Genomic DNA, 24,144 nt, shown 5'->3' on the forward strand with positions numbered 1-24,144 from the left:
GATTTAAATCGGTCATCCTGAACCACAGAGCAAGTCTGAAAGAATGACTGTGGCCTCATGCAAGAATCTGCTCTATTGAAAACAATGCAGATAAAAGTCTCAGGCATTGTTAATTACATTTAGACAATGATGAAATATTATGTTATCAATCAGTCAATCAATCAATCAAGTTTATTTGTTGCAAATAATCATACAAGGTACCATCACAGTGAAATGCAATCCCAGCAGTTCATACTCACAGGTTACCCATCTATCTATCTATCTATCTATCTATCTATCTATCTATCTATCTATCTATCTATCTATCTATTGGCCTATCTATCTGTTGGCCTATCTGTCTGTCCATCTATCTACTTTGTAAAAAAAAAAAAAAAAAAAAGATGAGTACAAAGCTATTTACAATCCATAGTTGCATATATCTAATACAGTATTACAGTTAAAATTAGAAATGTACATTAAAAAATCAGTACAAAAAAGCAGGAAAAGAGAAAAGGTGTCCTGTAATTTACTAAACAGGAACCACTGAGTATGTAAGTAACACACACACACACACACACACACACACACACACACACACACATATTTTGTGCATATATATACCATGAATCAGCTTTCAAATGAACCCTAGCTTATTTTAAAAGTTGATAGACAACACATTTACACAGCTCCAAATTCTAAGACAAAGAGGGAGAAAAAAATCCCCCCAAAAATTCTCAATTTACTAAAGAATTTTGCCTCAAATGGTGTTCAAGTATAAAAAAAATACTACATTGTGATCTACTTTTGCATCTTATTCCTGTTTTTCGGGTTTATTTGGGCATATTCACTGTTCATTTGCGCATATAGGGGCTCCGTCTTGCTCACACTACGTCGGCCACTGCGAAGCGTACACCTCTCCTCCTCCAGGTAGGACTCACCACACGGCGGCGTGACGTGTGATTCTCCTCCCTTGTTCTTCTCCAAGTTCTTCTTACTCTTCCAGAACACAGTGGAGTACAACACATCACTTGAGCTTTCACCGAGGCCTTTTGCACTGTGTGGCTCAGAGCTTGGCAGGTTGGTGCGGCTTGCCTCAGAGATGGTTGCTGCTGAAGACGGAGGTGCCGTTCTCAGCTCCTTGGTGTTGATGTAGATCTCCTCCTCAGGCATTGTCCGCACCTGAAATCCAAAAGAGCTGTCAGTGCTGCAAATATTGTGCCAGTCACTCTGCGGTCACCTAAACGAGAGACCTGATCAGTCTGAGGATAGTTACCTTACTCCCCTCTCCACTTGTCACAGCTTGGCTAACCACAGCTGTACTGGTGCCACCTGTGGTGTGACTCTTAGGAGGGTTATGGCGGCTCCTCTGAGCCCTGAAAAATACAGAAGGACTTCACAATGCTGAGAAATTCAGTATAGCCTATAGACTACACACAGCACATTTTCAACCAAGAGAGTTGCTAATGACCAATAATATTCATCTTGTTCACAGTCCTGTAATTTAGATCGCGGTTAGATCTGTGTTTGAAGCATACTTTCCAGTGTTTGTCGCTGAATTTCACACTGGCAGTTAACGTGTCAGAAAATTTTGCTGTTTGCTGTTCACATGTTTGTGGTAGACATGTGATACATGTGAGCTGCAAGTGTGCAAACGTTTTGCATGTGAAAACCCCACAAGTGAGAAATACGCAAGCGAACTGCAAACGTGTTTTGGACACTTGTGATAACTTGACATGTGGCACATAAACTCCTACATTTGAGAAATACATATGTGAAAAACCAACATGAGAATCACATGTGAATCAATGCATCCAAAACCACATGTGGTTTACTTCACATGTGTTTTCTTTTATAAGGGATCTTAGTCTTGGATTTTATGCATTACTCTTTTAATCTACATTTGTATTGTGAACTCTTCTGCTGCGCTTTGGGTCAATTCCTGTTGGTTTTAAATGGGCCAAATGAATAAATGTGACTTGACTTTTAAGAGTATAGACTTTTTTCTTATAATATATGCATCACGTCATAACAAATTTTCCAGTTTTATGTGCCGATTTTTCAGTGGCAGTTATTTGACAAGTGTGGACTGGAGGTTTGTTTGTCCACTCACAGAGCTGCTGTGGCTCTGGGGCATTTATCCAAAACCATCCAAGTGTCAAATTAACTGAGCTCACTTGCATAAACTTGCGTAAACACTGGCACAGTAAATTTAATTCAGATTTTCTGATGACTGTAGCTTTCCCAACCATTCACCGTACCTGATAAACAGTAGAGCACATAGTGTGACTGCTGCTAAGAAACCAGCGAATGTGGCAATTAAGAGAATCAACAGCACTCGTCCTGAACACAAACATACAAGGGAGAACAGAAGATTAGATTAGCATGGATATTAGAGTCAGAATTAGAGAAGTGTGTTAACTAGAAATTCAACTTGGTGCAAAGCTCCTGTAGGTCACATTACAGTAAACCGAATGCAACACAAAATTATTAAAGAAAGAATGAAAGTTTTGAAATGTTTTGAAGCCATATATAGAAAAGTGTAAGCAGCAGTAAAAAAAACAAAAAAAAAAAAAAAAGAAAGAAAGAAAATTGAACGCTTGAAAGAATGTAATAGATTTATTGGTACTACATGGAGGTTAGAAGTAGTGGGGAAACAAATGAACAGAAATATATCACAGATTTTGAGAATATTGCACAGGTTTCAGGAGCTTCATATATAAGATCGACAAGATTAATACATAACTATAAAGCCAGGACATAGGTAAGTGTGTTCATCAGAATCAATAACACTGCCATTAACTGGGTAAAAGACAAACCTTGATTTTCTACAGATGTTTCCAGGGAGGGAACATAAAACTGAAGCCTTGCAGATCCCACAGAGTTGGTGCTGTGGCAGACCAGGGTGGACAAATCCTTCCCCTGTGAATTAATGGTGATGAAGCTCCTCACCAGACCCGTGGCGTTCAGAGGCTCATGTCTGATGGTGAAGACGTCAGAGTCATTGACAGGTCTCCCGTCCATCTGCCACTCCACAGCGGGAGAGGGGTTTCCCTCCATCTCACAGGAGCAGTTGATCTGGGCTGCAGCTCTGATGCAGCCAGAGGAGGGCAGGATCTGCGGAGAAACTGTGAGGAACAACAAGGGCACGGTCGGAGAGGTGTTTTTAATTTTTGTCATAAAATGGCACAATGTGAGCATGAAAATAAATCATTTCAACTCTAACAATTTGTTAAACATTTGACTGTAAATTGGTAAAGAACCTATCAGAGCAGAGAGGAAGCTCACCTTTACTACACACTGACTCAAACGCTCCATGCTTATCCGGTGTAACACAGTGATATTCCCACTCCCACTCTAATAGATACAAATCTTATCAGAGCTGTTATGTGCAGTTTCCACTGTCTCATACCCGGTGGCATCAACTCGAACAAGAGGCTGCCTGATTCGCTGCCCTAATCATTACACTTACTCTAATCAGGAAATCAGTCGACAAATTAATGTATTCATTCACAAATATGGATAGATACATACATAGATTGTGGTATATATGCCTGTATTCACATGGCATATGCAATGTCAGTCTGTATCTTAATTCCTTATGGCATTTTTGTAGTATTGAGAGTTATACGGTGTTATACAATACAAATAACTCCCATTTGTCTTCAGAAGCACAAACACTGACATCATGGAACAAACAAACAACAAACAACAAACAACAAACGGATCAAGAGACTATATTTCTCCTCTAAATGTGAAATTTTAAAACAGCAATCACAATGTCACGTTTGGCTCACTCACATAAAACATGGAGGGTTTTGTTAGTAGACAACGCACTGCCGTTTTGTTGGCTGTAGATAACAGAGCAGGAGATGGTCTGTCCGTTGTGGATTCTGGACGCAGTGAAGGTCAGAACAGAGATCACGACTGTAGGCATGTTCCCTATTTTCTCCCGTGTCACCTGACTTGTACCCAGGCTTGGCGTCCAAATCAGAGTCGGCAGATGAGAGATACAGGGAGCCGCAGCAGAGCAGCTCAAATTCATTGATTTCCCCTCCCTCACCCTCCATGCATGTGCTGTCAGTTTGGGAGGAACGACTTCTGTAAGGAAACAATCAGACCAGTTTTTAAATGAACAGCCGTCCCTCATGGCTTCATCGCTTGACTTTCATTATAGGTGAAGAAGATGTTCAATGGGTAACGTTAACTGGCAATAAAGGGATATCAAGACCTACCTGTGATTGAAATGTGCACAGACATCTGTGTAAATGTATTTTTCAGGACAATTTTACATTGCAACCGGAAAAAATATTCACCATTATAACCAGGTCGTATGTTCAAGGTGGTGGTGCAGTCTTTTTGCTTTAAGTTTCCTGTCAGGTTTCCAGTTAGTCTCTCTGTAGTTTGTTGTCTAGGTGGATCACTGACACCAAACACATCATCGCCATCTTTGTTATGTATTCTCCATACTCCTTCACACGTTGTATCTAAGTAATATCTATATTTGTCCTTTATGGTAAACGAGCAAGGGATGGTCACGCAGGATCCATTTGGCACTCTGATAGACTTAGGCATAAAAATGTTAAACTCCTCACACAAGGAACCTGCAACACAAATCGTAAGTATGAAGAATATATCTTTATAGTCATAAAGCAATTCCACTGTGCAAGTTTCTCACCAAAAAAACTGGAGAAATACAGCATATCTCGCTCACTGGGAGACATGAAGACAGCAAGACGTTATGACCACGCAACTCACCGTGCAGCAGACGACCAATCAGAAGCAGTGTAAGAGCTCCAGCCATGTTGGTCCGTCAGGCGAGGAAGAGGCTCAAGTTCAGAGGAGTCTGGAGGTTCAGATGTTTGTACACGTTATTTCTAAATGTCGGATCTCTAGCTTATAGCACTGATATGGATTTTTGTTGGATTTTTACGTTAAATTTGCCAGTAGATATTTTGTGGCTGACACTGGAATATTGCTTTCATGATGCAAAACCTCTTCCAGGTTTAGTGTGCAGACAGACATTAAAACTTTTCCTGTTGAAAAATTGCGAAACATTTCCTTTGTTTGTAAATCAAATTGTAGTTTTGATAATGAGATGAACTGATCTCTTATATGACCTGTCAGTCCAACCATCAGTGGCACAGAGACCAGTTTTTTCTTGTAATATAACGTTCATTTTTTAGTATTTTACATTTATTTCACCTTCCTTGTAGTTATATTTCAACCAGATTTGGATTCTAATTTAATGTAATGTAATGTAATTTAATGTAATTTAATTTATTGTTAAATTACTAGTTTATTTAGTTTCAGTTATATATTCAGTATTTTTGTGGTAGTAGTTTTGTGAACGTACAGTGAGAAAACAACACAGCATGAATTAACTTTCACTGATGTTATCTATATTCATTTTTGAGTATCCACAACTTACTTACTATCATGTTTCATGATATTTAGATTTTTTTTTTTCGTAGGCATTTCTGCACAAAGGGCTAAAATAGTTTCTCTTAATTTGGTTTATGGTTATTTATCTGTCAAAATATCTAGCCACACTCGATACACCGTTGTAAATGATAAATAAGTGCTATGTTGATATCACAAATATGTTGTAAGTCATCTGCAAATGATGAGTTAACTATGACAAAGAAATCACAAGTAAATTTTTACCTGATGAGTTTTTGATATATTATGAATGAGGACCGTCCCTCATCTGTTTTAAAAAAATGCCTGAATGTATTACTGCATCAGTTCTAAGTCATGTACAAGTGCTTCTGCATCCCCTAATCTAAAGTATAAACTTTCATCAGTTCATTTCAAAAGTTCATCATACATCAGATCAACAAATGCAACAGTTCACAGAAAAATATCTACAAATAATGTCTGTGCTGTGAAATCTACGAAATTCTGTGCAAATAAAGTAACTTATAACTCACCTTTCGTTGAGTTTTGCTGAGCAGATAGATGGAGGATGGGAAGGGGAAGTGAAGTGCCTTAGAAGTGAGGTTGGTCCACTGAAAATGAGGAACTTCACAGATGTATTTTTAAAGATCAGTGAACATAAAGCGATCAACACCTCCTCTGTTTCTTACAACATAACTTTTTTTTTTTTTTTTTTTTTTTTTTTTTTGTTAACAGAGAGCTAACTGTTTGCCCGTGACTAATAATACCACTAGGATGTTTCTGTCACTTAAAGAGCAGCTCAGACATACAATTTAATATAACTTATAAGGGGGGTTGGCAGATTGTCAAATCTCTTGGCCCAAGTAAAGAGCAAAAAAAAAAAAAAAAAAAGGAAAAAAAAAGACATTAAGAACATGTACACCAAATACCAATCCTTTACAAACTCAGAAATGACTCTTTTCTTTGCTCAGATGCGATCATTATTCAGTAAACATTATGGAACAGAGAGCAGTTGTCCCCAACCAAGGAAGTGCTTGAATGTCTTGTGCACTATTGAGTAAGGCAGAAATTCCAAAAAAAACAAAACAAAAAAAAAAAGCCACGGGGGCCTTCAGCAGGCATCTAGTTTGCTCATGCATATGGCCGGCTCTGTTAACAAGGGTGTTGCTTGTTATTCTCACTTGTAGCTGAAGTGCATCTCTGGGTGAAACTGAGCTGAAGGCGGAGGGCGGATGACAGTGACACCGTGTTAAACACTGTGGCCTCATAACAGAAAAGGCCCTGGGTTTGAATCATTTCAGGAAGATGGTTCCCCAAACCCTGAGTGTGACCCTGAACTCTGAGCTGAGCAAACCTGACTTGGTATATCGAGTTTTTTAGTTTCAGAACAGCTGAATACACGAGTACAGTCGGCTCAGGGTGTTCCTCATTTCTCGTCACCTTGAGTTTCTTCCTCAGGAGTCTGAGTTTGGTGAAGCTGACTGAGGTGCGTTCACGATGAACTTGAAAAGCCAGGAGTGCAGACAAAAGGATTCACTATGGCGACAAGAAAGCCAGAACGTTATATTCCTTGCCTCTTGAATCAGAAATGTAAATGTCATCCCATGCAGAATACAGGCATATCAGCTCTCCTGCTTTTCATCCAAAGAGTTCAAAAGGCAGAGTGGGATAATGGGGAAGAGTGACTGATTAATATGTATTCATAAGCAAGAGGAGCAAACAAAGTAACAGGTGAAATTAAGCAAACAAAGGGATAAGAATGTTTTAACACTGAAGCAAATCTAAAATTATTCGATTATATTATATAAGACAGACTTTTTAACAATTTTCAGCTAAGAAACCAGCTGAGCTTCAGAGCATAAATTACCAGAATAACAGAATGGACTCTCTCGTCTTGGACCAAAAAATCCCAGTTAAACTTCGGGTTAACAAACTCGGGTGAGTCAGTTTCTTATTTAGGTGACTGTCCTTTCTGTGTTTCTGTGTTTCCCTGTGCATGTTTGTCCCTGTGTTTGCAACTTTTGAAAGACATGCAGATCAGGTCAATATTGCCCTCAGGTGTGTGTGTGTGTGTGTGTGTGTGTGTGTGTGTGTGTGTGTGTGTGTGTGTGTGTGTGTGTGACACTCAGTTTGTACAGGTGAATCTGAATACAGAAAATGAATGGAACTCTGAGTGCAAGTGTTGAGAGGTGAAGATGAGGTAATTACAAAGACACATAAAACACATTACTTATGCAAACTGCTCACAATGATAAATTGTTTGTTACATAGCATATTTACATGCTTATCCTAATCATTGCACATAGGGATATCTGTCCTCGGAGTATAAAGCCTCAGGTCTTGCTGTGGTCTATGGATGATTTAAAATAGATTAACACTCCCAAAAACATCATGACGATGAATGACAAGAAAGGATGTCTACAAACCTGTTGCTGAGATGTCTTCTTCTCTTCTTCTACCATAGCAGCAAAGCAACTCCAAGTGCTGTTGCAGCCAACAACCATGGGAGAACTGTGAAGGAAACAACATGACAGAAGAGAATGGAAAAAATAAATAAATAAATAAAATACTGCTGTGCTTACACGTGTTTGGCCGGGTTCGTTGGGGTAAAACTGTCAGATCTTTGGTGTCACTGCGAAGATGGTTTCTGGCCTCACAAGACACATTTGGGGGCTTCTGCCTTGCAGACACATCTCAGATTGTCATCTATGAGGTGGCAGGCGGAGTCATTTAGGATGGCTGGGGCATCTACAAAGTAACGACAGTGCTGTTATGGTTGCTGTCAGCTCTTGTCACATCATTAATCTTCAGTGTGCAGTCTCCCTCTGCAGCATTACCCAGGACTGAAGTGCGTCCTCTGAACTGGGCTTCCACACTAAGAAATTTATGTCCATCATAGACTTTGGGATAACGTACATTATCATACTTGTACCATATGACCCGTTGATGGGGTTGTGTGCGGCAGGGCACCTCAACACAGCTCCCCTCCACTGCAGCGACCTCTGTGGGTACTTCAATGTCCCAGCTGCTCACCTGCTGCTGTACCAATATCCCTTTGGGTGGTGAGGGGAGGGGAATGGGGGGTGGGAAAGCATAGCAGACATTACTTTTGCGTTAATTGTGGTGCTTTCCTTTAGTCATCCTATTTCTGGAGATAAATGAGAATGCAAGCCACTTTGTTCGTGACTGGAAACAGTGATGCACAGAGACGTTCCTGTGAAAGCCCAAAGCCTCACCACAAACCATCCTTTGTTGTGTCAAGCTAAACTAGCTCTAACAAGTCTCACACTTTTCTGAGTGGTGCCTGACAATGGCTGTATGTTTTCTCTATGTGTTGTAACCACTGGATGATAAAGGACTATTCTGACTTCTTAAAAGTGTGGCTCTTGGGTCACCTTTGTATGTGAGAAGATTGACACAAAAATGATCTTGATGTCTTTGATAGGTGGTTCACTACTGTATGCATGCTGGCGCTTTGACACACAGCACTTTTTATGTCTAAGATTATCGTACTAGTGAGATAATGAGAATTTGCAGCAACTGTTCATTTATGTGTGTAAAGTTTGGGGGTTTAAACAGAAAGTGAGCAAATTTTCCTGTTTTTTTGTGCATGTAAAGCAGAGAGAGATAGACAAGGTATAAAAAGTATATATATATATATATATATATATATATATATATGTATATATATATATATATATATATACACATATAGATAGATAGATAGATATAGATATAGATATATATGTAAAAAGGCACTTAATGCTGTGGCTATGCTGGTGAGATGCAGCTGATATGCGAGCTACAGCTACGTAGATTAAAATGAGAGTGTATCTGTTGCATGTCTGATGCAACAGATACAGATCTGATACGCTTGTGGTCTAAACATTGGGTTAACCCAAATATGTGGCACACTCTGCTTTGTATTTTACTGTTAACGACAATGGGGAATTAATTTAGAGAAGTTATGTATCTACAGAGCCTAGACTCAAAACAATAACAAACACAATCTGGATCTGTAAAAGGTTTAAAACTTTGGTTAGTGTTTACTCTCAGCTATATGGTTAACATGCCCATTCTGACATAGTTATCCATTGGAAACCATGCTGTCACTGTTTCATAGTACTGTCTTCAACACCTTCGGTTCAATTTCAAAAATCAAATTCTATAACAAACAAGAAAAAACATGAAGCAATGCGTTATTGCACTCGGCTTGGATTGGTTTGAAGATTTCTTGACATGTCGGCTATCTCTTTTTCGATAGTTGCTCTACTTTTTCCAGTCGTCCTCCTTCATCTTTAAATCCACACTTTTTTAATGTACATAGAATAGCAAAATACTGAACATTGAGTTCAACCATCCACAGTAGTAGTACTGAAAGTAGCAACGCTGAGATGACTATGATGCCAGTCCTCAATGGGCCAAGACCAACCCACCCACACCAAAAAAATAAATAATTAAATAAAATATTCTAGTGCTTTTTGTATCAGAGATGTTGTTCCATTGACTTTTTAAAACTGATAATGACAACACAGAGAGAGATGAAGTATATTTTACCAGAGAAGAAAGCTGACAGCTGTGCAGAAATCAGAAATAGTCCATAGACAGCAGGATTTTCTCATGTCCGACCTTTTAATTTCTGAAACCCAGTAATCATGGCAGTCATGCAGAGGACCCACCAGGTAACTTAGCGCAAAAAGGCTCCGACACGGCATGTTTATGTCATGAAGATGGAAAAGTTACAGTCTGCAGTTACATAGTTTCAGTGAGATCACTGTTGTCACCGTAACATAAATTTGGCATGTTTCAACATAGAAGGAAGAAAATTATTTATCTATAAAATTCAATGTACAAGAGATAGCATCCTGGCATGACATGTCAGGGCAACAAACAGTGTAATATTACTAAATTATGATATACTAATGATATACTCTAAATACATGGCCAAAATGCAACAGGTATTTCATACCATGTATTAACAATGCGTGCACAGTTATGAAAAACAAAGCAAAAATGTAAATTTTCAAAAACGTGAAACATAAAACCACACAGCCAGACTTACATCAGTATGAACAGAAACAGACTTTCAAGTGATGCCAGACTTCACCTGTTATTCTCTAACAATTTCAGTGTTTACTGTTTTGTTTTGTTTTTTAATTTAAAAAAAATATGTATATACTTTTTTTTCTTGTTTGGTTCACATTTTTCCTTGATGAGTGATATGAAGAGCATGACGTCTTACCTTGCCAGAGGAGCTGCTGAATGAGAGTGTCTGTGATGGCCCACTGATCTGTTATAGTGCAAAGACCCCCCTCACACACAAACACACACACACTCACACACACACCCTCCTATTCAGTCTCAGACATAAAACTTGCTGAGCTGATTTAAATCAGTCATCCTGAACCACAGAGCAAGTCTGAAAGAATGACTGATGCAAGAATCTGCTCTATTGAAAACAATGCACATGAAAGTTTCAGGCGTTATTAATTACATTTAGACAATGATGAAATATTATGTTATCAATCAGTCAATCAATCAATCAAGTTTATTTGTTGCAAATAATCATACAAGGTACCATCACAGTGAAATGCAATCCCAGCATTTCATACTCACAGGTTACCCATCTATCTATCTATCTATCTATTGGCCTATCTATCTGTTGGCCTATCTGTCTGTCCATCTATCTACTTTGTAAAAAAAAAAAAAAAAGATGAGTACAAAGCTATTTACAATCCATAGTTGCATATATCTAATACAGTATTACAATTAAAATTAGAAATGTACATTAAAAAATCAGTACAAAAAAGCAGGAAAAGAGAAAAGGTGTCCTGTAATTTACTAAACAGGAACCACTGAGTATGTAAGTAACACACACACACACACACACACACACACACACACACATATTTTGTGCATGTATATACCATGAATCAGCTTTCAAATGAACCCTAGCTTATTTTAAAAGTTGATAGATAACACATTTACACAGCTCCATATTCTAAGACAAAGGGGGAGAAAAAAATACCCCCCAAAATTTTCAATTTACTAACGAATTTTGCCTCAAATGGTGTTCAAGTATAAAAAAATACTACATTGTGATCTACTTTTGCATCTTATTCCTGTTTTTCGGGTTTATTTGGGCATATTCACTGTTCATTTGCGCATATAGGGGCTCCATCTTGCTCACACTACGTCGGCCACTGCGAAGCGTACACCTCTCCTCCTCCAGGTAGGACTCACCACACGGCGGCGTGACGTGTGATTCTCCTCCCTTGTTCTTCTCCAAGTTCTTCTTACTCTTCCAGAACACAGTGGAGTACAACACATCACTCGAGCTTTCACCGAGGCCTTTTGCACTGTGTGGCTCAGAGCTTGGCAGGTTGGTGCGGCTTGCCTCAGAGATGGTTGCTGCTGAAGATGGAGGTGACGCTCTCAGCTCCTTGGTGTTGATGTAGATCTCCTCCTCAGGCATGGTCTGCACCTGAAATCCAAAACAGCTGTCAGTGCTGCAAATATTGTGCCAGTCACTCTGCGGTCACCTAAACGAGAGACCTGATCAGTCTGAGGATAGTTACCTTACTCCCCTCTCCACTTGTCACAGCTTGGCTAACCACAGCTGTACTGGTGCCACCTGTGGTGTGACTCTTAGGAGGGTTATGGCGGCTCCTCTGAGCCCTGAAAAATACAGAAGGACTTCACAATGCTGAGAAATTCAGTATAGCCTATAGACTACACACAGCACATTTTCAACCAAGAGAGTTGCTAATGACCAATAATATTCATCTTGTTCACAGTCCTGTAATTTAGATCGCGGTTAGATCTGTGTTTGAAGCATACTTTCCAGTGTTTGTCGCTGAATTTCACACTGGCAGTTAACGTGTCAGAAAATTTTGCTGTTTGCTGTTCACATGTTTGTGGTAGACATGTGATACATGTGAGCTGCAAGTGTGCAAACGTTTTGCATGTGAAAACCCCACAAGTGAGAAATACAATACAAATATAATAATATTTGTATTGTGAACCCTTCTGCTGCGATTGTAAAGCGCTTTGGGTCAGTTCCTGTTGGTTTCAAACGGGCCAGATGAATAAATGTGACTTGACTTATAAGAGTATAGACTTTTTTTTTAATATATGTATCACATCATAACAAATTTTCCAGTTTTAAGTGCCGATTTTTCAGTGGCAGTTATTTGACAAGTGTGGACTGGAGGTTTGTTTGTCCACTCACAGAGCTGCTGTGGCTCTGGGGCATTTATCCAAAACCATCCAAGTGTCAAATTAACTGAGCTCACTTGCATAAACTTGCATAAACACTGGCACAGTAAATTTAATACAGATTTTCTGATGACTGTAGCTTTCCCAACCATTCACCGTACCTGATAAACAGTAGAGCACATAGTGTGACTGCTGCTAAGAAACCAGCGAATGTGGCAATTAAGAGAATCAACAGCACTCGTCCTGAACACAAACATACAAGGGAGAACAGAAGATTAGATTAGCATGGATATTAGAGTCAGAATTAGAGAAGTGTGTTAACTAGAAATTCAACTTGGTGCAAAGCTCCTGTAGGTCACATTACAGTAAACCGAATGCAACACAAAATTATTAAAGAAAGAATGAAAGTTTTGAAATGTTTTGAAGCCATATATAGAAAAGTGTAAGCAGCAGTAAAAAAAAAAAAAAAAAGAAAGAAAGAAAATTGAATGCTTGAAAGAATGTAATAGATTTATTGGTACTACATGGAGGTTAGAAGTAGTGGGGAAACAAATGAACAGAAATATATCACAGATTTTGAGAATATTGCACAGGTTTCAGGAGCTTCATATATAAGATCGACAAGATTAATACATAACTATAAAGCCAGGACATAGGTAAGTGTGTTCATCAGAATCAATAACGCTGCCATTAACTGGGTAAAAGACAAACCTTGATTTTCTACAGATGTTTCCAGGGGGGGAACACAAAACTGAAGCCTTGCAGATCCTACAGAGTTGGTGCTGTGGCAGACCAGGGTGGACAAATCCTTCCCCTGTGAATTAATGGTGATGAAGCTCCTCACCAGACCCGTGGCGTTCAGAGGCTCATGTCTGATGGTGAAGGCGTCAGAGTCATTGACAGGTCTCCCGTCCATCTGCCACTCCACAGCGGGAGAGGGGTTTCCCTCCGTCTCACAGGAGCAGTTGATGTGGGCTGCAGCTCTGATGCAGCCAGAGGAGGGCAGGATCTGCGGGGGAGCTGTGAGGAACAAGAAGGGCACGGTCGGAAAGGTGTTTTTAATTTTTGTCATAAAATGGCACAATGTGAGCATGAAAATAAATCATTTCAACTCTAACAATTTGTTAAACATTTGACTGTAATTCGGTAAACAACCTATCAGAGCAGAGAGGAAGCTCACCTTTACTACACACTGACTCAAACGCTCCATGCTTATCCAGTGCAACACAGTGATATTCCCACTCCCACTCTAATAGATACAAATCTTATCAGAGCTGTTATGTGCAGTTTCCACTGTCTCATACCCGGTGGCATCAACTCGAACAAAAGGCTGCCTGATTCGCTGCCCTAATCATTACACTTACTCTAATCAGGAAATCAATCGACAAATTAATGTATTCATTCACAAATATGGATAGATACATACATAGATTGTGGTAAATATACCTGTCTTCACATGGCATATGCAATGTCACTCTGTATCTTAATTCCTTATGGCATTTTTGTAGTATTGAGAGTTATACGGTGTTATATAATACAAATAACTCCCATTTGTCTTCAGAAGCACAAACACTGACATCATGGAACAAACAAACAACAAACAACAAATGGATCAAGAGACTATATTTCTCCTCTAAATGTGAAATTTTAAAACATCAATCACAATGTCACGTTTGGCTCACTCACATAAAACATGGAGGGTTTTGTTAGTAGACAACGCACTGCCGTTTTGTTGGCTGTAGATAACTGAGCAGGAGATGGTCTGTCCGTTGTGGATTCTGGACGCAGTGAAGGTCAGAACAGAGGTCACGACTGTAGGCATGTTCCCTATTTTCTCCCGTGTCACCTGACTTGTACCCAGGCTTGGCATCCAAATCAGAGTCGGTGGAGAGGCGCAGGGAGCCGCAGCAGAGCAGCTCAAATTCACTGATTTCCCCTCCTTCACCTTCCATGCATTTGCTGTCAGTTTGGGAGGAGCGACTTCTGTAAGGAAACAATCAGACCAGTTTTTAAATGAACAGCCGTCCCTCATGGCATTGACTTTCATTATAGGTGAAGAAGATGTTCAATGGGTAACATTAACTGGCAATAAAGGGATATCAAGACCTACCTGTGATTGAAATGTGCACAGTCTTCTCTGTAAATGTATATTTCAGGTATTTTTTACATTGCAACCTGAAAAAATATGAACCATTGTAACCAGGTCGCATGTTCAAGGTGGTGGTGCAGTCTTTTTGTTGTAAGTTTCCTGTCAGGTTTCCAGTTAGTCTCTCTGTAGTTTGTTGTCTAGGTGGATCACTGACACCAAACACATCGTCGCCATCTTTGTCATGTATTCTCCATACTCCTTTACACGTTGTATCTAAGTTATTTTCAAATTGGTCCTTTATGGTAAACGAGCAAGGGATGGTCACGCAGGATCCACTTGGCACCTCGATAGACTCAGGTATAAAAATGTCAAACACCTCACACAACGAACCTGCAACAGAAATCATAAGTATGAAGAATATATCTTTAGTCATAAAGCAATTCCACTGTGCAAGTTTCTCACCAAAAAAAACTGGAGAAATACAGCATATCTCAAGTTTCTTTCTCGTTCACTGGGAGACATGGAGACAGCAAGGCGTTATGACCACGCAACTCACCATGCAGCAGATGACCAATCAGAAGCAGTGTAAGAGCTCCAGCCATGTTGGTTCATCAGACAAGGAAGAGGCTCAAGTTCAGAGGAGTCTGGAGGTTCAGATGTTTGTACACGTTATTTCTAAATGTTGGATCTCTAGCTTATAGCACTGACATGGATTTTTGTTGGATTTTTACGTTAAATTTGCCAGTAGATATTTTGTGGCTGACACTGGGATATTGCTTTCATGATGCAAAACCTCTTCCAGGTTTAGTGTGCAGACAGACATTAAAACTTTTCCTCTTGAAAAATTGCGAAACATTTCCTTTGTTTGTAAATCAAATTGTAGTTTTGATAATGAGATGAACTGATCTCTTATATGACCCATCAGTCCAACCATCAGTGGCACAGAGACCAGTTTTTTCCTGTAATATAACGTTCATTTTTTAGTATTTTACATTTATTTCACCTTCCTTGTAGTTATATTTCAACCAGATTTGGATTCTAATTTAATGTAATTTAATGTAATTTAATGTAATTTAATTTAATTTATCGTTAAATTACTAGTTTATTTAGTTTCAGTTATATATTCAGTATTTTTGTGGTAGTAGTTTTGTGAACGTACAGTGAGAAAACAACACATCATGAATTAACTTTCACTGATGTTATCTATATTCATTTTTGAGTATCCACAACTTACTTACTATCATGTTTCATGATATTTAGATTTTTTTTTTCGTAGGCATTTCTGCACAAAGGGCTAAAATAGTTTCTCTTAATTTGGTTTATGGTTATTTATCTGTCAAAATATCTAGCCACACTCGATACACCGTTGTAAATGATAAATAAGTGCTATGTTGACATCACAAATATGTTGTAAGTCATCTGCAAATGATGAGTTAACTATGACAAAGAAATCACAAGTAAATTTTTACCTGATGAGTTTTTGATATATTATGAATGAGGACCGTCCCTCATCTGTTTTAAAAAAATGCCTGAATGTATTACTGCATCAGTTCTAAGTCATGTACAAGTGCTTCTGCATCCCCTAATCTAAAGTATAAACTTTCATCAGTTCATTTCAAAAGTTCATCATACATCAGATCAACAAATGCAACGGTTCACAGAAAAATGTCTACAAATAATGTCTGTGCTGTGAAATCTATGAAATTCTGTGCAAATAATGTAACTTATAACTCACCTTTCGTTGAGTTTTGCTGAGTAAATAGATGGAGGATGGGAAGGGGAAGTGAAGTGCCTTAGAAGTGAGGTTGGTCCACTGAAAATGAGGAACTTCACAGATGTATTTTTAAAGATCAGTGAACATAAAGCGATCAACACCTCCTCTGTTTCTTACAACATAACTTTTTTTTTTTTTTTTTTTGTTAACAGAGAGCTAACTGTTTGCCTGTGACTAATAATACCACTAGGATGTTTCTGTCACTTAAAGAACAGCTCAGACATACAATTTAATATAACTTATAAGGGGGGTTGGCAGATTGTCAAATCTCTTGGCCCAAGTAAAGAGCAAAAAGAAAAAAGAAAAAGACATTAAAAACATGTGCACCAACTACCAATCCTTCACAAACTCAGAAATGACTCTTTTCTTTGCTCAGATGCGATCATTATTCAGTAAACATCATGGAACAGAGAGCAGTAGTCACCAACCAAGGAAGTGCTTGAATGTCTTGTGCACTATTGAGTAAGGCAGAAATGCCAAAAAAAAAAAAAAAAAAAAAAGCCACGGGGGCCTTCAGCAGCCGTCTAGTTTGCTTATGCATATGGCCGGCTCTGTTGACAAGGGTGTTGCTTGTTATTCTCACTTGTAGCTGAAGTGCATCTCTGGGTGAAACTGAGCTGAAGGTGGAGAGCGGATGACAGTGACATGGTGTTAAACACTGTGGCCTCACAGCAGAAAAGGCCCTGGGTTTGAATCATTTCAGGAAGATGGTTCCCCAAACCCTGAGCGTGACCCTGAACTCTGAGCTGAGCAAACCTGACTTGGTATATCGAGTTTTTTAGTTTCAGAACAGCTGAATACACGAGTACAGTCGGCTCTGGGCGTTCCTCATTTCTCAATTTTGTGCCTCCTCGTCGCCTTGAGTTTCTTCCTCAGGAGTCTAAGTTTGGTGAAGCTGACTGAGGTGCGTTCACAGTGATCTTGAAAAGCCAGGAGTGCAGACAAAAGGATTCACTATGGCGACAAGAAAGCCAGAGCGTTATATTCCTTGCCTCTTGAATCAGAAATGTAAATGTCATCCCATGCAGAATACAGGCATATCAGCTCTCCTGCTTTTCATCCAAAGAGTTCAAAAGGCAGAGTGGGGAAATGGGGAAGAGTGACTGATTAATATGTATTCATAAGCAAGAGGAGCAAACAAAATATCAGGTGAAATTAAGCAAACAAAGGGATAAGAATGTTTTAACACTGAAGCAAATCTAAAATTATTCGATTATATTAGACTCCCAATTGGAAATGTGAGAGAAACTGGAGTTGTCATCTTCTGGCCACACAAGAAAATTTTCAGCTAAGAAACCAGCTGAGCTTCAAAGTGTAATTTGCCAGAATAACAGAATGGACTCTCTCCTCTTGGACCCAAAAATCCCAGTTACACTCCGGGTTAACAAACTCGGGTGAGTCAGCTTCTTATTAAGGTGACTGTCCTTTCTGTGTGGAGTTTCCCCGTGCATGTTTTCCCTGTGTTTGCAACTTTTGAAAGACATGCAGATCAGGTCAAAATTGCCCTCAGGTGTATGTGTGTGTTTGTCCTTTAAATTAAATTTCTATAGCCATTCAGTTTGTACAGGTGACCCTGAATACAGAAAACAAATGGAGCTGTGAGTGCAAGTTTTAACCCTGTAAAGCCTGAACCATCAAATAATTGGCCGAAAATTCCAATTCTTTGAAACTGGAGCCATTTATTGGTCCAACTAAACAGCCAAAAATAAATAAATAAATAAATAAATAAATAAATGTTTCAAATATCAATTCCCAACTATGAGTTTCAATTTTTGTCATATTTGGCACATCAGGCAATTGTGCTTGAATTGAAAAACATCATAAAACACAAAAATATAGCACATTGGTAATTCGAAACATATAAAAGAACACGTTTCCTTCCAAACACAGAAAATAACACTTTTTCCATTATTTTGTATTATCTTTTTATTATTTTGACCAATTTGGTGAAAATGACCTCAATATACCTGCTGTGTTAAATTTTCAACATGGTTTTACAAAAAAAAAAAACGTCATGAAATGTTCAGTAATTTCACATTGCATCAACTCAGTAATTTTTCGTATCGATGTTTCAGTAAAATTTTGCTGTACAAATGCTGTACAGTTCATATACAAGGCTGAAAACAATCATGTCTTAAATATGACATGTGCGGCTTTATACGGTTAAGGAGAGGATGAAGTAATTACAAAGACAGGTAAAACACATCACTTATGCAAACTGCTCACAATTGTATGTCACATAGCATATTTACATGCTTACCCTAGAAAACATATGAGACTGTTGACATTATCAGTGTGACATAAGCTAATAAATGAACTGGATGGGGTATATCAGGAGCTCATCATTGTTTTTCTTTATTTTGATTTAATTAATATTTAATTAATAGAAAACAGAGTCACAAGTGAGATCTGCTAAGAGGGAAGTCGTCTAGATATCTAGATGTCAAGAGAGATTGCTTTGTGAGCCACCGTGTGCCTAAGGGGGGAAAAAAAAAAATTGTAAAGAAATAGCACATGAATCTCCTATTCGCTGACAGAAACACATCAGAGAAGATTACTGTCAGAATTAATACAAACACCACTGTATGAAAAAAAAAACAAAAAACATTTGCAATTATTACCCAGGTTGCCGCACATTTACAAATACATGAGATGTGGAATTTGTGTTTGATAATAGCATTATTATTATTTATACAAGAGTATTACCCTCACCAAGCTGTTGTTATTGTGTCAGTTGAGTGGCAAATCATTAGAATTACAGTTCATGTATCCGAATGACTATTTACATTTTACATTTTTCCTCAAACCGATTGATTAATTAATCTATTAAAGTCTTCACAAAGTCTATATATGTATACCACTCCAGATCAAACCGCACGTAACTTGTTGTCATCTTCCTCCAGTTCCATCAGCAGAGGACTTGAGTAAATCCATGATTCTTGTTTGCAGCTCCTTTGCTTTCACTGCATTCTCTCCTTCCCCTCCCTCTCCTGACACCTGGAGTCCCTTGAGGACCGACTCCAGAGCATCCGCGTTCTTCACCGAGTCCATCTGGTCCCGGTCAGCTCGGATCTCCTCCACCCAGTCCAGGTAGGCCTGGAGCAAACCAAGGTCATCCACAAAGTTTCCAATGATCCGGAGGCCCGGTCGACGCTGCTCCAGCTCCCTCAGCCGCCTCCTTCCCACCTCTCCAATGTCATTTCCAACAATCCTGGTGAGAGAAAACAGCCAGGTGTGAGGAAATCTTTGTCATTGTGAAGACGTTGAATCTCACTAGAGGGCAGTGTGCTCATGTTTTGCAACCCTGACAATACAGAGTGTGACTTAGTGTATTTTCTGCTTACGTCAGTGTCTTCAGAGAAGTGTTTTTGCTGAGGCAGTTGACAATGTTTTCGGTGCCTCTCTCTGTGATGCCAGTGATGTCCAGGTACAGTTCCTCCACAGTGGTGTTGTGCTCCAGAGCGTTCCACAGCTCCAAAACCCCCTCAGGACCCAGGTTATTGCCACACATACTGCAGGACAGAATATAAGAACTGTATTTTATAATGGTGCGGTGATTAGTTACTCATATCAAGTGCTTGGAGCCAGAGATGCACAAGTACATTTTGGCAAACATAGGGAGAGAGACATTTAAATCATCCTTCTAAATATTTTTGTGATACAAATAATGTCATCCCTTGAGTGCACAAATAGATACTTTCATTTCTTAATAGATCCCCTCAAGAGCTTTTATTTGATATATACAGTGCATTTACTTTTCATCCCTCAAGCCTGTTATATTGCTCTAGCTCCAAGTCATCAATACTGTATCTCTTTTTCAAATATTACTTACAAGAGCTTCTTCACTTGGCATTCATTTGATTTCAAAACAGCAGATTCTAAAATAGCTGCCTGCCTATCCAGGCAGTTGTATCTCAAACTGAAAGAGATTAAAGAAACAATAAGTTATGACATTATTTTCATCAGATGCAGTGTGTAAGTGATCTATTTCCAAAATTGTCATGTGGTTGTCCAATAGTCATATGTGCTTATCTTATAGTTTGTGATACTATAAGTATAACTCACTAGAGAGATTCACAGCGATGCAGGATGGGACCCAGTCTGCTGAGTCCTCTGTTGCCGATGTTGGAGTAGCCTAAGTTGAGCTCCTGGAGCTTGTGTGGAGAAAACTGCAGCACATAGTGCATCGCTGCACAGTCCACAACGCTCAGCTTCATTTTAAACAGGTTAAGTTTCTTGATCTCTGGCGCTGCAATGCTGGTGGCTTCCTTCATGTGGAACTCCATCAGGCAGTGGAGAAGATTCAGGGCTTCCTGGTTTTCCAGCTTTCTGATCCTAAACTGGGCTTGGAACCACAAACCTAGCTTGGCAGGAAGACCATCCCCTTGCTCCATGAGTGAAGAAACTAGTCCATTCAAATGACCTGCTAGCCTTGATCGCAGAATTCCCATGAAGAAACGTGTAAACATCTGGAGGCTCTCCAGCTTGTCCAAGCTTAGGTCTTTATTTTGTAAAGCTGGGGCAATGGAGGATGGTGGAGGCTGACCAAAGCACCAGAAATCCAAAGCCTCGATTATGTCATGATGGTTTGAGAAGCTGATTACGCAGTAAAGGGCAGCCAGATGCTCTTGAACAGTCAAGTGGAAGAAAGAAAACATCTCCACTGTCTCTTCTTCAACAGACTGTAAGATCTGACAGAGAAAGGTGCTCTGAGCATCAGCAGGGATAACACCATACCTCTGCAAGTCTTCTCTGTCGAACATGATCTTTTTCTTTAGGAGATTTTCATAAGCCATCTTTCCTAGGTTTGTCAGCTGTTGCTTGGCCAGTGCGAGTACCTCAGATCTCGGGGTGTTCCTCTCTGTGCTGCCCTTGAGTGCATGGTGCTTCACTGCTGTAAAAAGGTAGCAGAAGTAAACCTCACTGACTGTCCTTGGTGGGTTTAGCTCCAGAGACTTGGTGTCACCCCCATCTTGAGCTCCCGAGAAGAACTCTGCCATCGCTGTACAGATGATGTAGCAATAAAGTGGGATGAAGGACAGCACAAAAAGATTGTCATTGCTTAGGATATAATCATAGACTTTTTCAGCCACTTTAGTGTTTTTGTAGAACTTGGAGGTGTACTCCTTCACCTGGTCCTCCTCAAAGCCCAGCACCACACAACATCTCTGGAAGAATCGCTTGGGAGCTTCAGTGGATGGCCGAGTGGTGAGAATGACAGAGGCCTCTGGAAGAAGGCTCCCCTTGATTAAAGCCAGCATCAGCTCTGACACTGGCACCTTAGAGCTTACATCAATGTCCCTGTCAGGTGTAGTCCAGTCCAGGTGGAATTTGAACTCGTCTAATCCATCTAAGATGAAGAGCAAAGAGCCTGGTGAAGCAAAAAGATCGGGTAGAACTGTCTTTAGGTACCGGAACCGGTCCCCAAGCAAGTCCAGTAAGCTCAGTGGTGCTTCGATCAGATTGAGCTCTCTAAAGCGCAGGTCAAAAATGCAGGTGAATTCACGCATGTTCTTCCCCAGCGCCCACTCATAGACCAGCCGCTGCACCACTACGCTCTTCCCTATGCCAGCAATACCCTTCACTTTGACTCTTTTTGGGGGTCGTCCTGACGGTCCTTGGGGGCTCAACAGATGGCATGGGCGGATGCGCTGGCAAGCCTGATGGACGTAGATGCGAGCTCGTCTGCTTGCTAGGTCAAAGTACTCATGTTGCTTGTTGTCAACAAAGTCATTATCCTCCGTCACGAAAAGGTCAGTGTAGCGAATCTCGATGTGAGATGCCGAGTTTGAAGCCTCTCTGTCCCCCTCTGAGTAACATTTTAGTTGCTCAGTGCGTTTCAGAAGTGTTGTTTTATGGGCAGAAATGGGAACTGCAATGGAAGACAACCATATACAACAAATGGATTACACAAATCTGTTTAATAGATCTTATGACATATGGTGTTATGTCACTTTGAATTAGATAGCAGTTCTGTCAAGGAAAGATTACTAATTTTTGTCCAAGCATATATTTGGACGAAATTCCTCCAGGTTCTTAAGTTGTTAACATACCTCGGATATTGACAAATTTTACGCTCCTGCCAGGTTTCAGCTCTTCTTTAACTGCAGTGTGAAAAGATGATTTGAATTAATTTTCACAGTGTGGAAATAAATGAAGAGAAAATTAAATTGCTTTTAAAGATTATGACGTATGTATGGTTTTGTGGTGCTAAGGAGAAGTGAAATTGGGAAATAACTTTCTATGACCTAGTTTTCATACAAGAATAGATTTCTACCTTTGACTTCAGCAGTTATGGTAAATCCTTTGCTCTTCCCTTTGAATAATTTAGAAATGGGTCCTTTGGGCTTCTTGTCTGTAGGTATATGGTGCAGCAAATAAACATTGCAAAAAATAATCACATAGTGTAACTTGGAGTTTGTTAAGGTACACATGCAGATTCAGAGTATTGTATTAAATATTGTTGGGGCAGAGAACTTGGCAAGACATCAGAGAGCAATTTCATTGTACCCTGTTAATAATTTCCCCATACCAATGGCATCAAAGTTCAACTGTCTTTAGTTCCAGCTGTTTACATTGCTCTGTTGGATTTTGAATGACAATATTATTCACCTTTCTGTCTTATGTTAAATTTCACCTCTATATAACTAGTTCCACCAAATCTGCACAAGCCTCACCAAAATGTTAATGCAGCCTCACCTTCAGCTTTAACAGCGACAGGCTCTGGCCTTCCATCAGTGTCATCTGTGTCACTCCTGCAGTGTCTCTCCACCCAGACTTGCAGATCCCTGCAGTAATAATCCTGCACATCCCTCAGCACCTGTAGGAACTTTTGGCTGCTCTGCTCACTGGCACAGACAGTCTCCAGAGCCTGAGCCACAGCATTTGAAGGTGACCTCTCCAACAAGGACAGGTAGTGGGCAGAGGAAAGCACCTCAGCATCACGCAGCCATCGCAGCAGTGGTGCTGGGTGGTCACATGTCCAGTTCAGCAGCAGATCCCTCTGGGACCGGAGAAGCTGCTGAGCTGAGTTCATGGCTTATAAAATGTTGCTACTGTCAAGAATAAATAAAATGAAGAGATTTATACATAATGACAATTATCTAAATTGCAGAAAGTGGTTCTTACAATGATTCTAGCTGTAAATTTCTGATTATCTTTTACACTCTAGTCCTCACAGCACGCCTCAGTGTAGGCACCTTGCTAATACTGTTGACCTTACAGTTCACACACCCATACTCAGCAAAACAAATGTCAAAAGGCTATGTAAAGCACGAGGAAACTTTTTACAAATGCCTTGATGCATGCTGATTAAAAATACTTACTTTAAGGAGATATATCCTCTGGCCCTGTATTGACCCTCTCCGTCTCTAGTTTTGCCCACAAAGTCTTGCTTGTTGGCTGTAAATGTGGTGTGTATTGTGTCTTAAGGTGCAGGGAGGTGGAGTGCCATGACTAGTGACTTAGGCGGCTGTTCAAACAACCTCTCAGAGAGTCCATAGTTCAAAGATTTGAACTATGCGATTGTGATTGCCCTGTTTTATGGGATCACTGGGAAACATGCCAGTCTGGAAAATAATGTATCGGTTCCTTTACTTTTATTAAGGCGTATTACTTTTTTTAAAAAATGGGATGCATGTTCATGTCCTCCAGTCTCTAGTGTATTTGTATCTATTCAAACACATCT

The 24,144-nt window shown here is 39.7% G+C and overlaps 3 protein-coding genes across 3 annotated transcripts in view; all 3 read right to left on the reverse strand.

The window, feature by feature from the left end:
* The window catches only part of LOC115373678 (uncharacterized), a 16,407-nt gene extending 11,592 nt beyond the window's left edge, over positions 1-4,815 (reverse strand). Inside the window, exons 1-3 of the mRNA XM_030072176.1 lie at positions 4,735-4,815; positions 4,293-4,580; positions 2,796-3,143 (exon numbers count right to left, since the gene is read on the reverse strand). Of these exons, the coding sequence (XP_029928036.1) occupies positions 2,796-3,143; positions 4,293-4,580; positions 4,735-4,780 (682 nt within the window). The 5' untranslated portion in view covers positions 4,781-4,815. The remainder of the gene's footprint in view (positions 1-2,795; positions 3,144-4,292; positions 4,581-4,734) is intronic.
* A 6,664-nt stretch (positions 4,816-11,479) lies between these two features.
* Positions 11,480-14,435, reverse strand: LOC115373679 (cell adhesion molecule 2-like). The gene is made up of 5 exons (XM_030072177.1): positions 14,281-14,435; positions 13,306-13,614; positions 12,756-12,837; positions 11,955-12,054; positions 11,480-11,860 (listed from the first exon to the last, which is right to left on the reverse strand). Exons 1-5 carry the CDS (start codon positions 14,414-14,416, stop codon positions 11,480-11,482), a joined length of 1,008 nt encoding a protein of 335 aa, XP_029928037.1. The 5' UTR covers positions 14,417-14,435.
* Positions 14,436-19,346: 4,911 nt separating this feature from the next.
* On the reverse strand, positions 19,347-23,493 carry LOC115373680 (NACHT, LRR and PYD domains-containing protein 3-like). The gene is made up of 6 exons (XM_030072178.1): positions 23,157-23,493; positions 22,511-22,561; positions 20,523-22,329; positions 20,290-20,376; positions 19,802-19,969; positions 19,347-19,668 (listed from the first exon to the last, which is right to left on the reverse strand). The coding sequence occupies exons 1-6, from the start codon at positions 23,491-23,493 to the stop codon at positions 19,347-19,349; spliced, it is 2,772 nt and encodes a 923-aa protein (XP_029928038.1).
* Positions 23,494-24,144: the final 651 nt, after the last annotated feature.

This window comes from Myripristis murdjan, chromosome 16 (genome assembly GCF_902150065.1).
Source record: "Myripristis murdjan chromosome 16, fMyrMur1.1, whole genome shotgun sequence".
Lineage (NCBI taxonomy): Eukaryota > Metazoa > Chordata > Actinopteri > Holocentriformes > Holocentridae > Myripristis > Myripristis murdjan.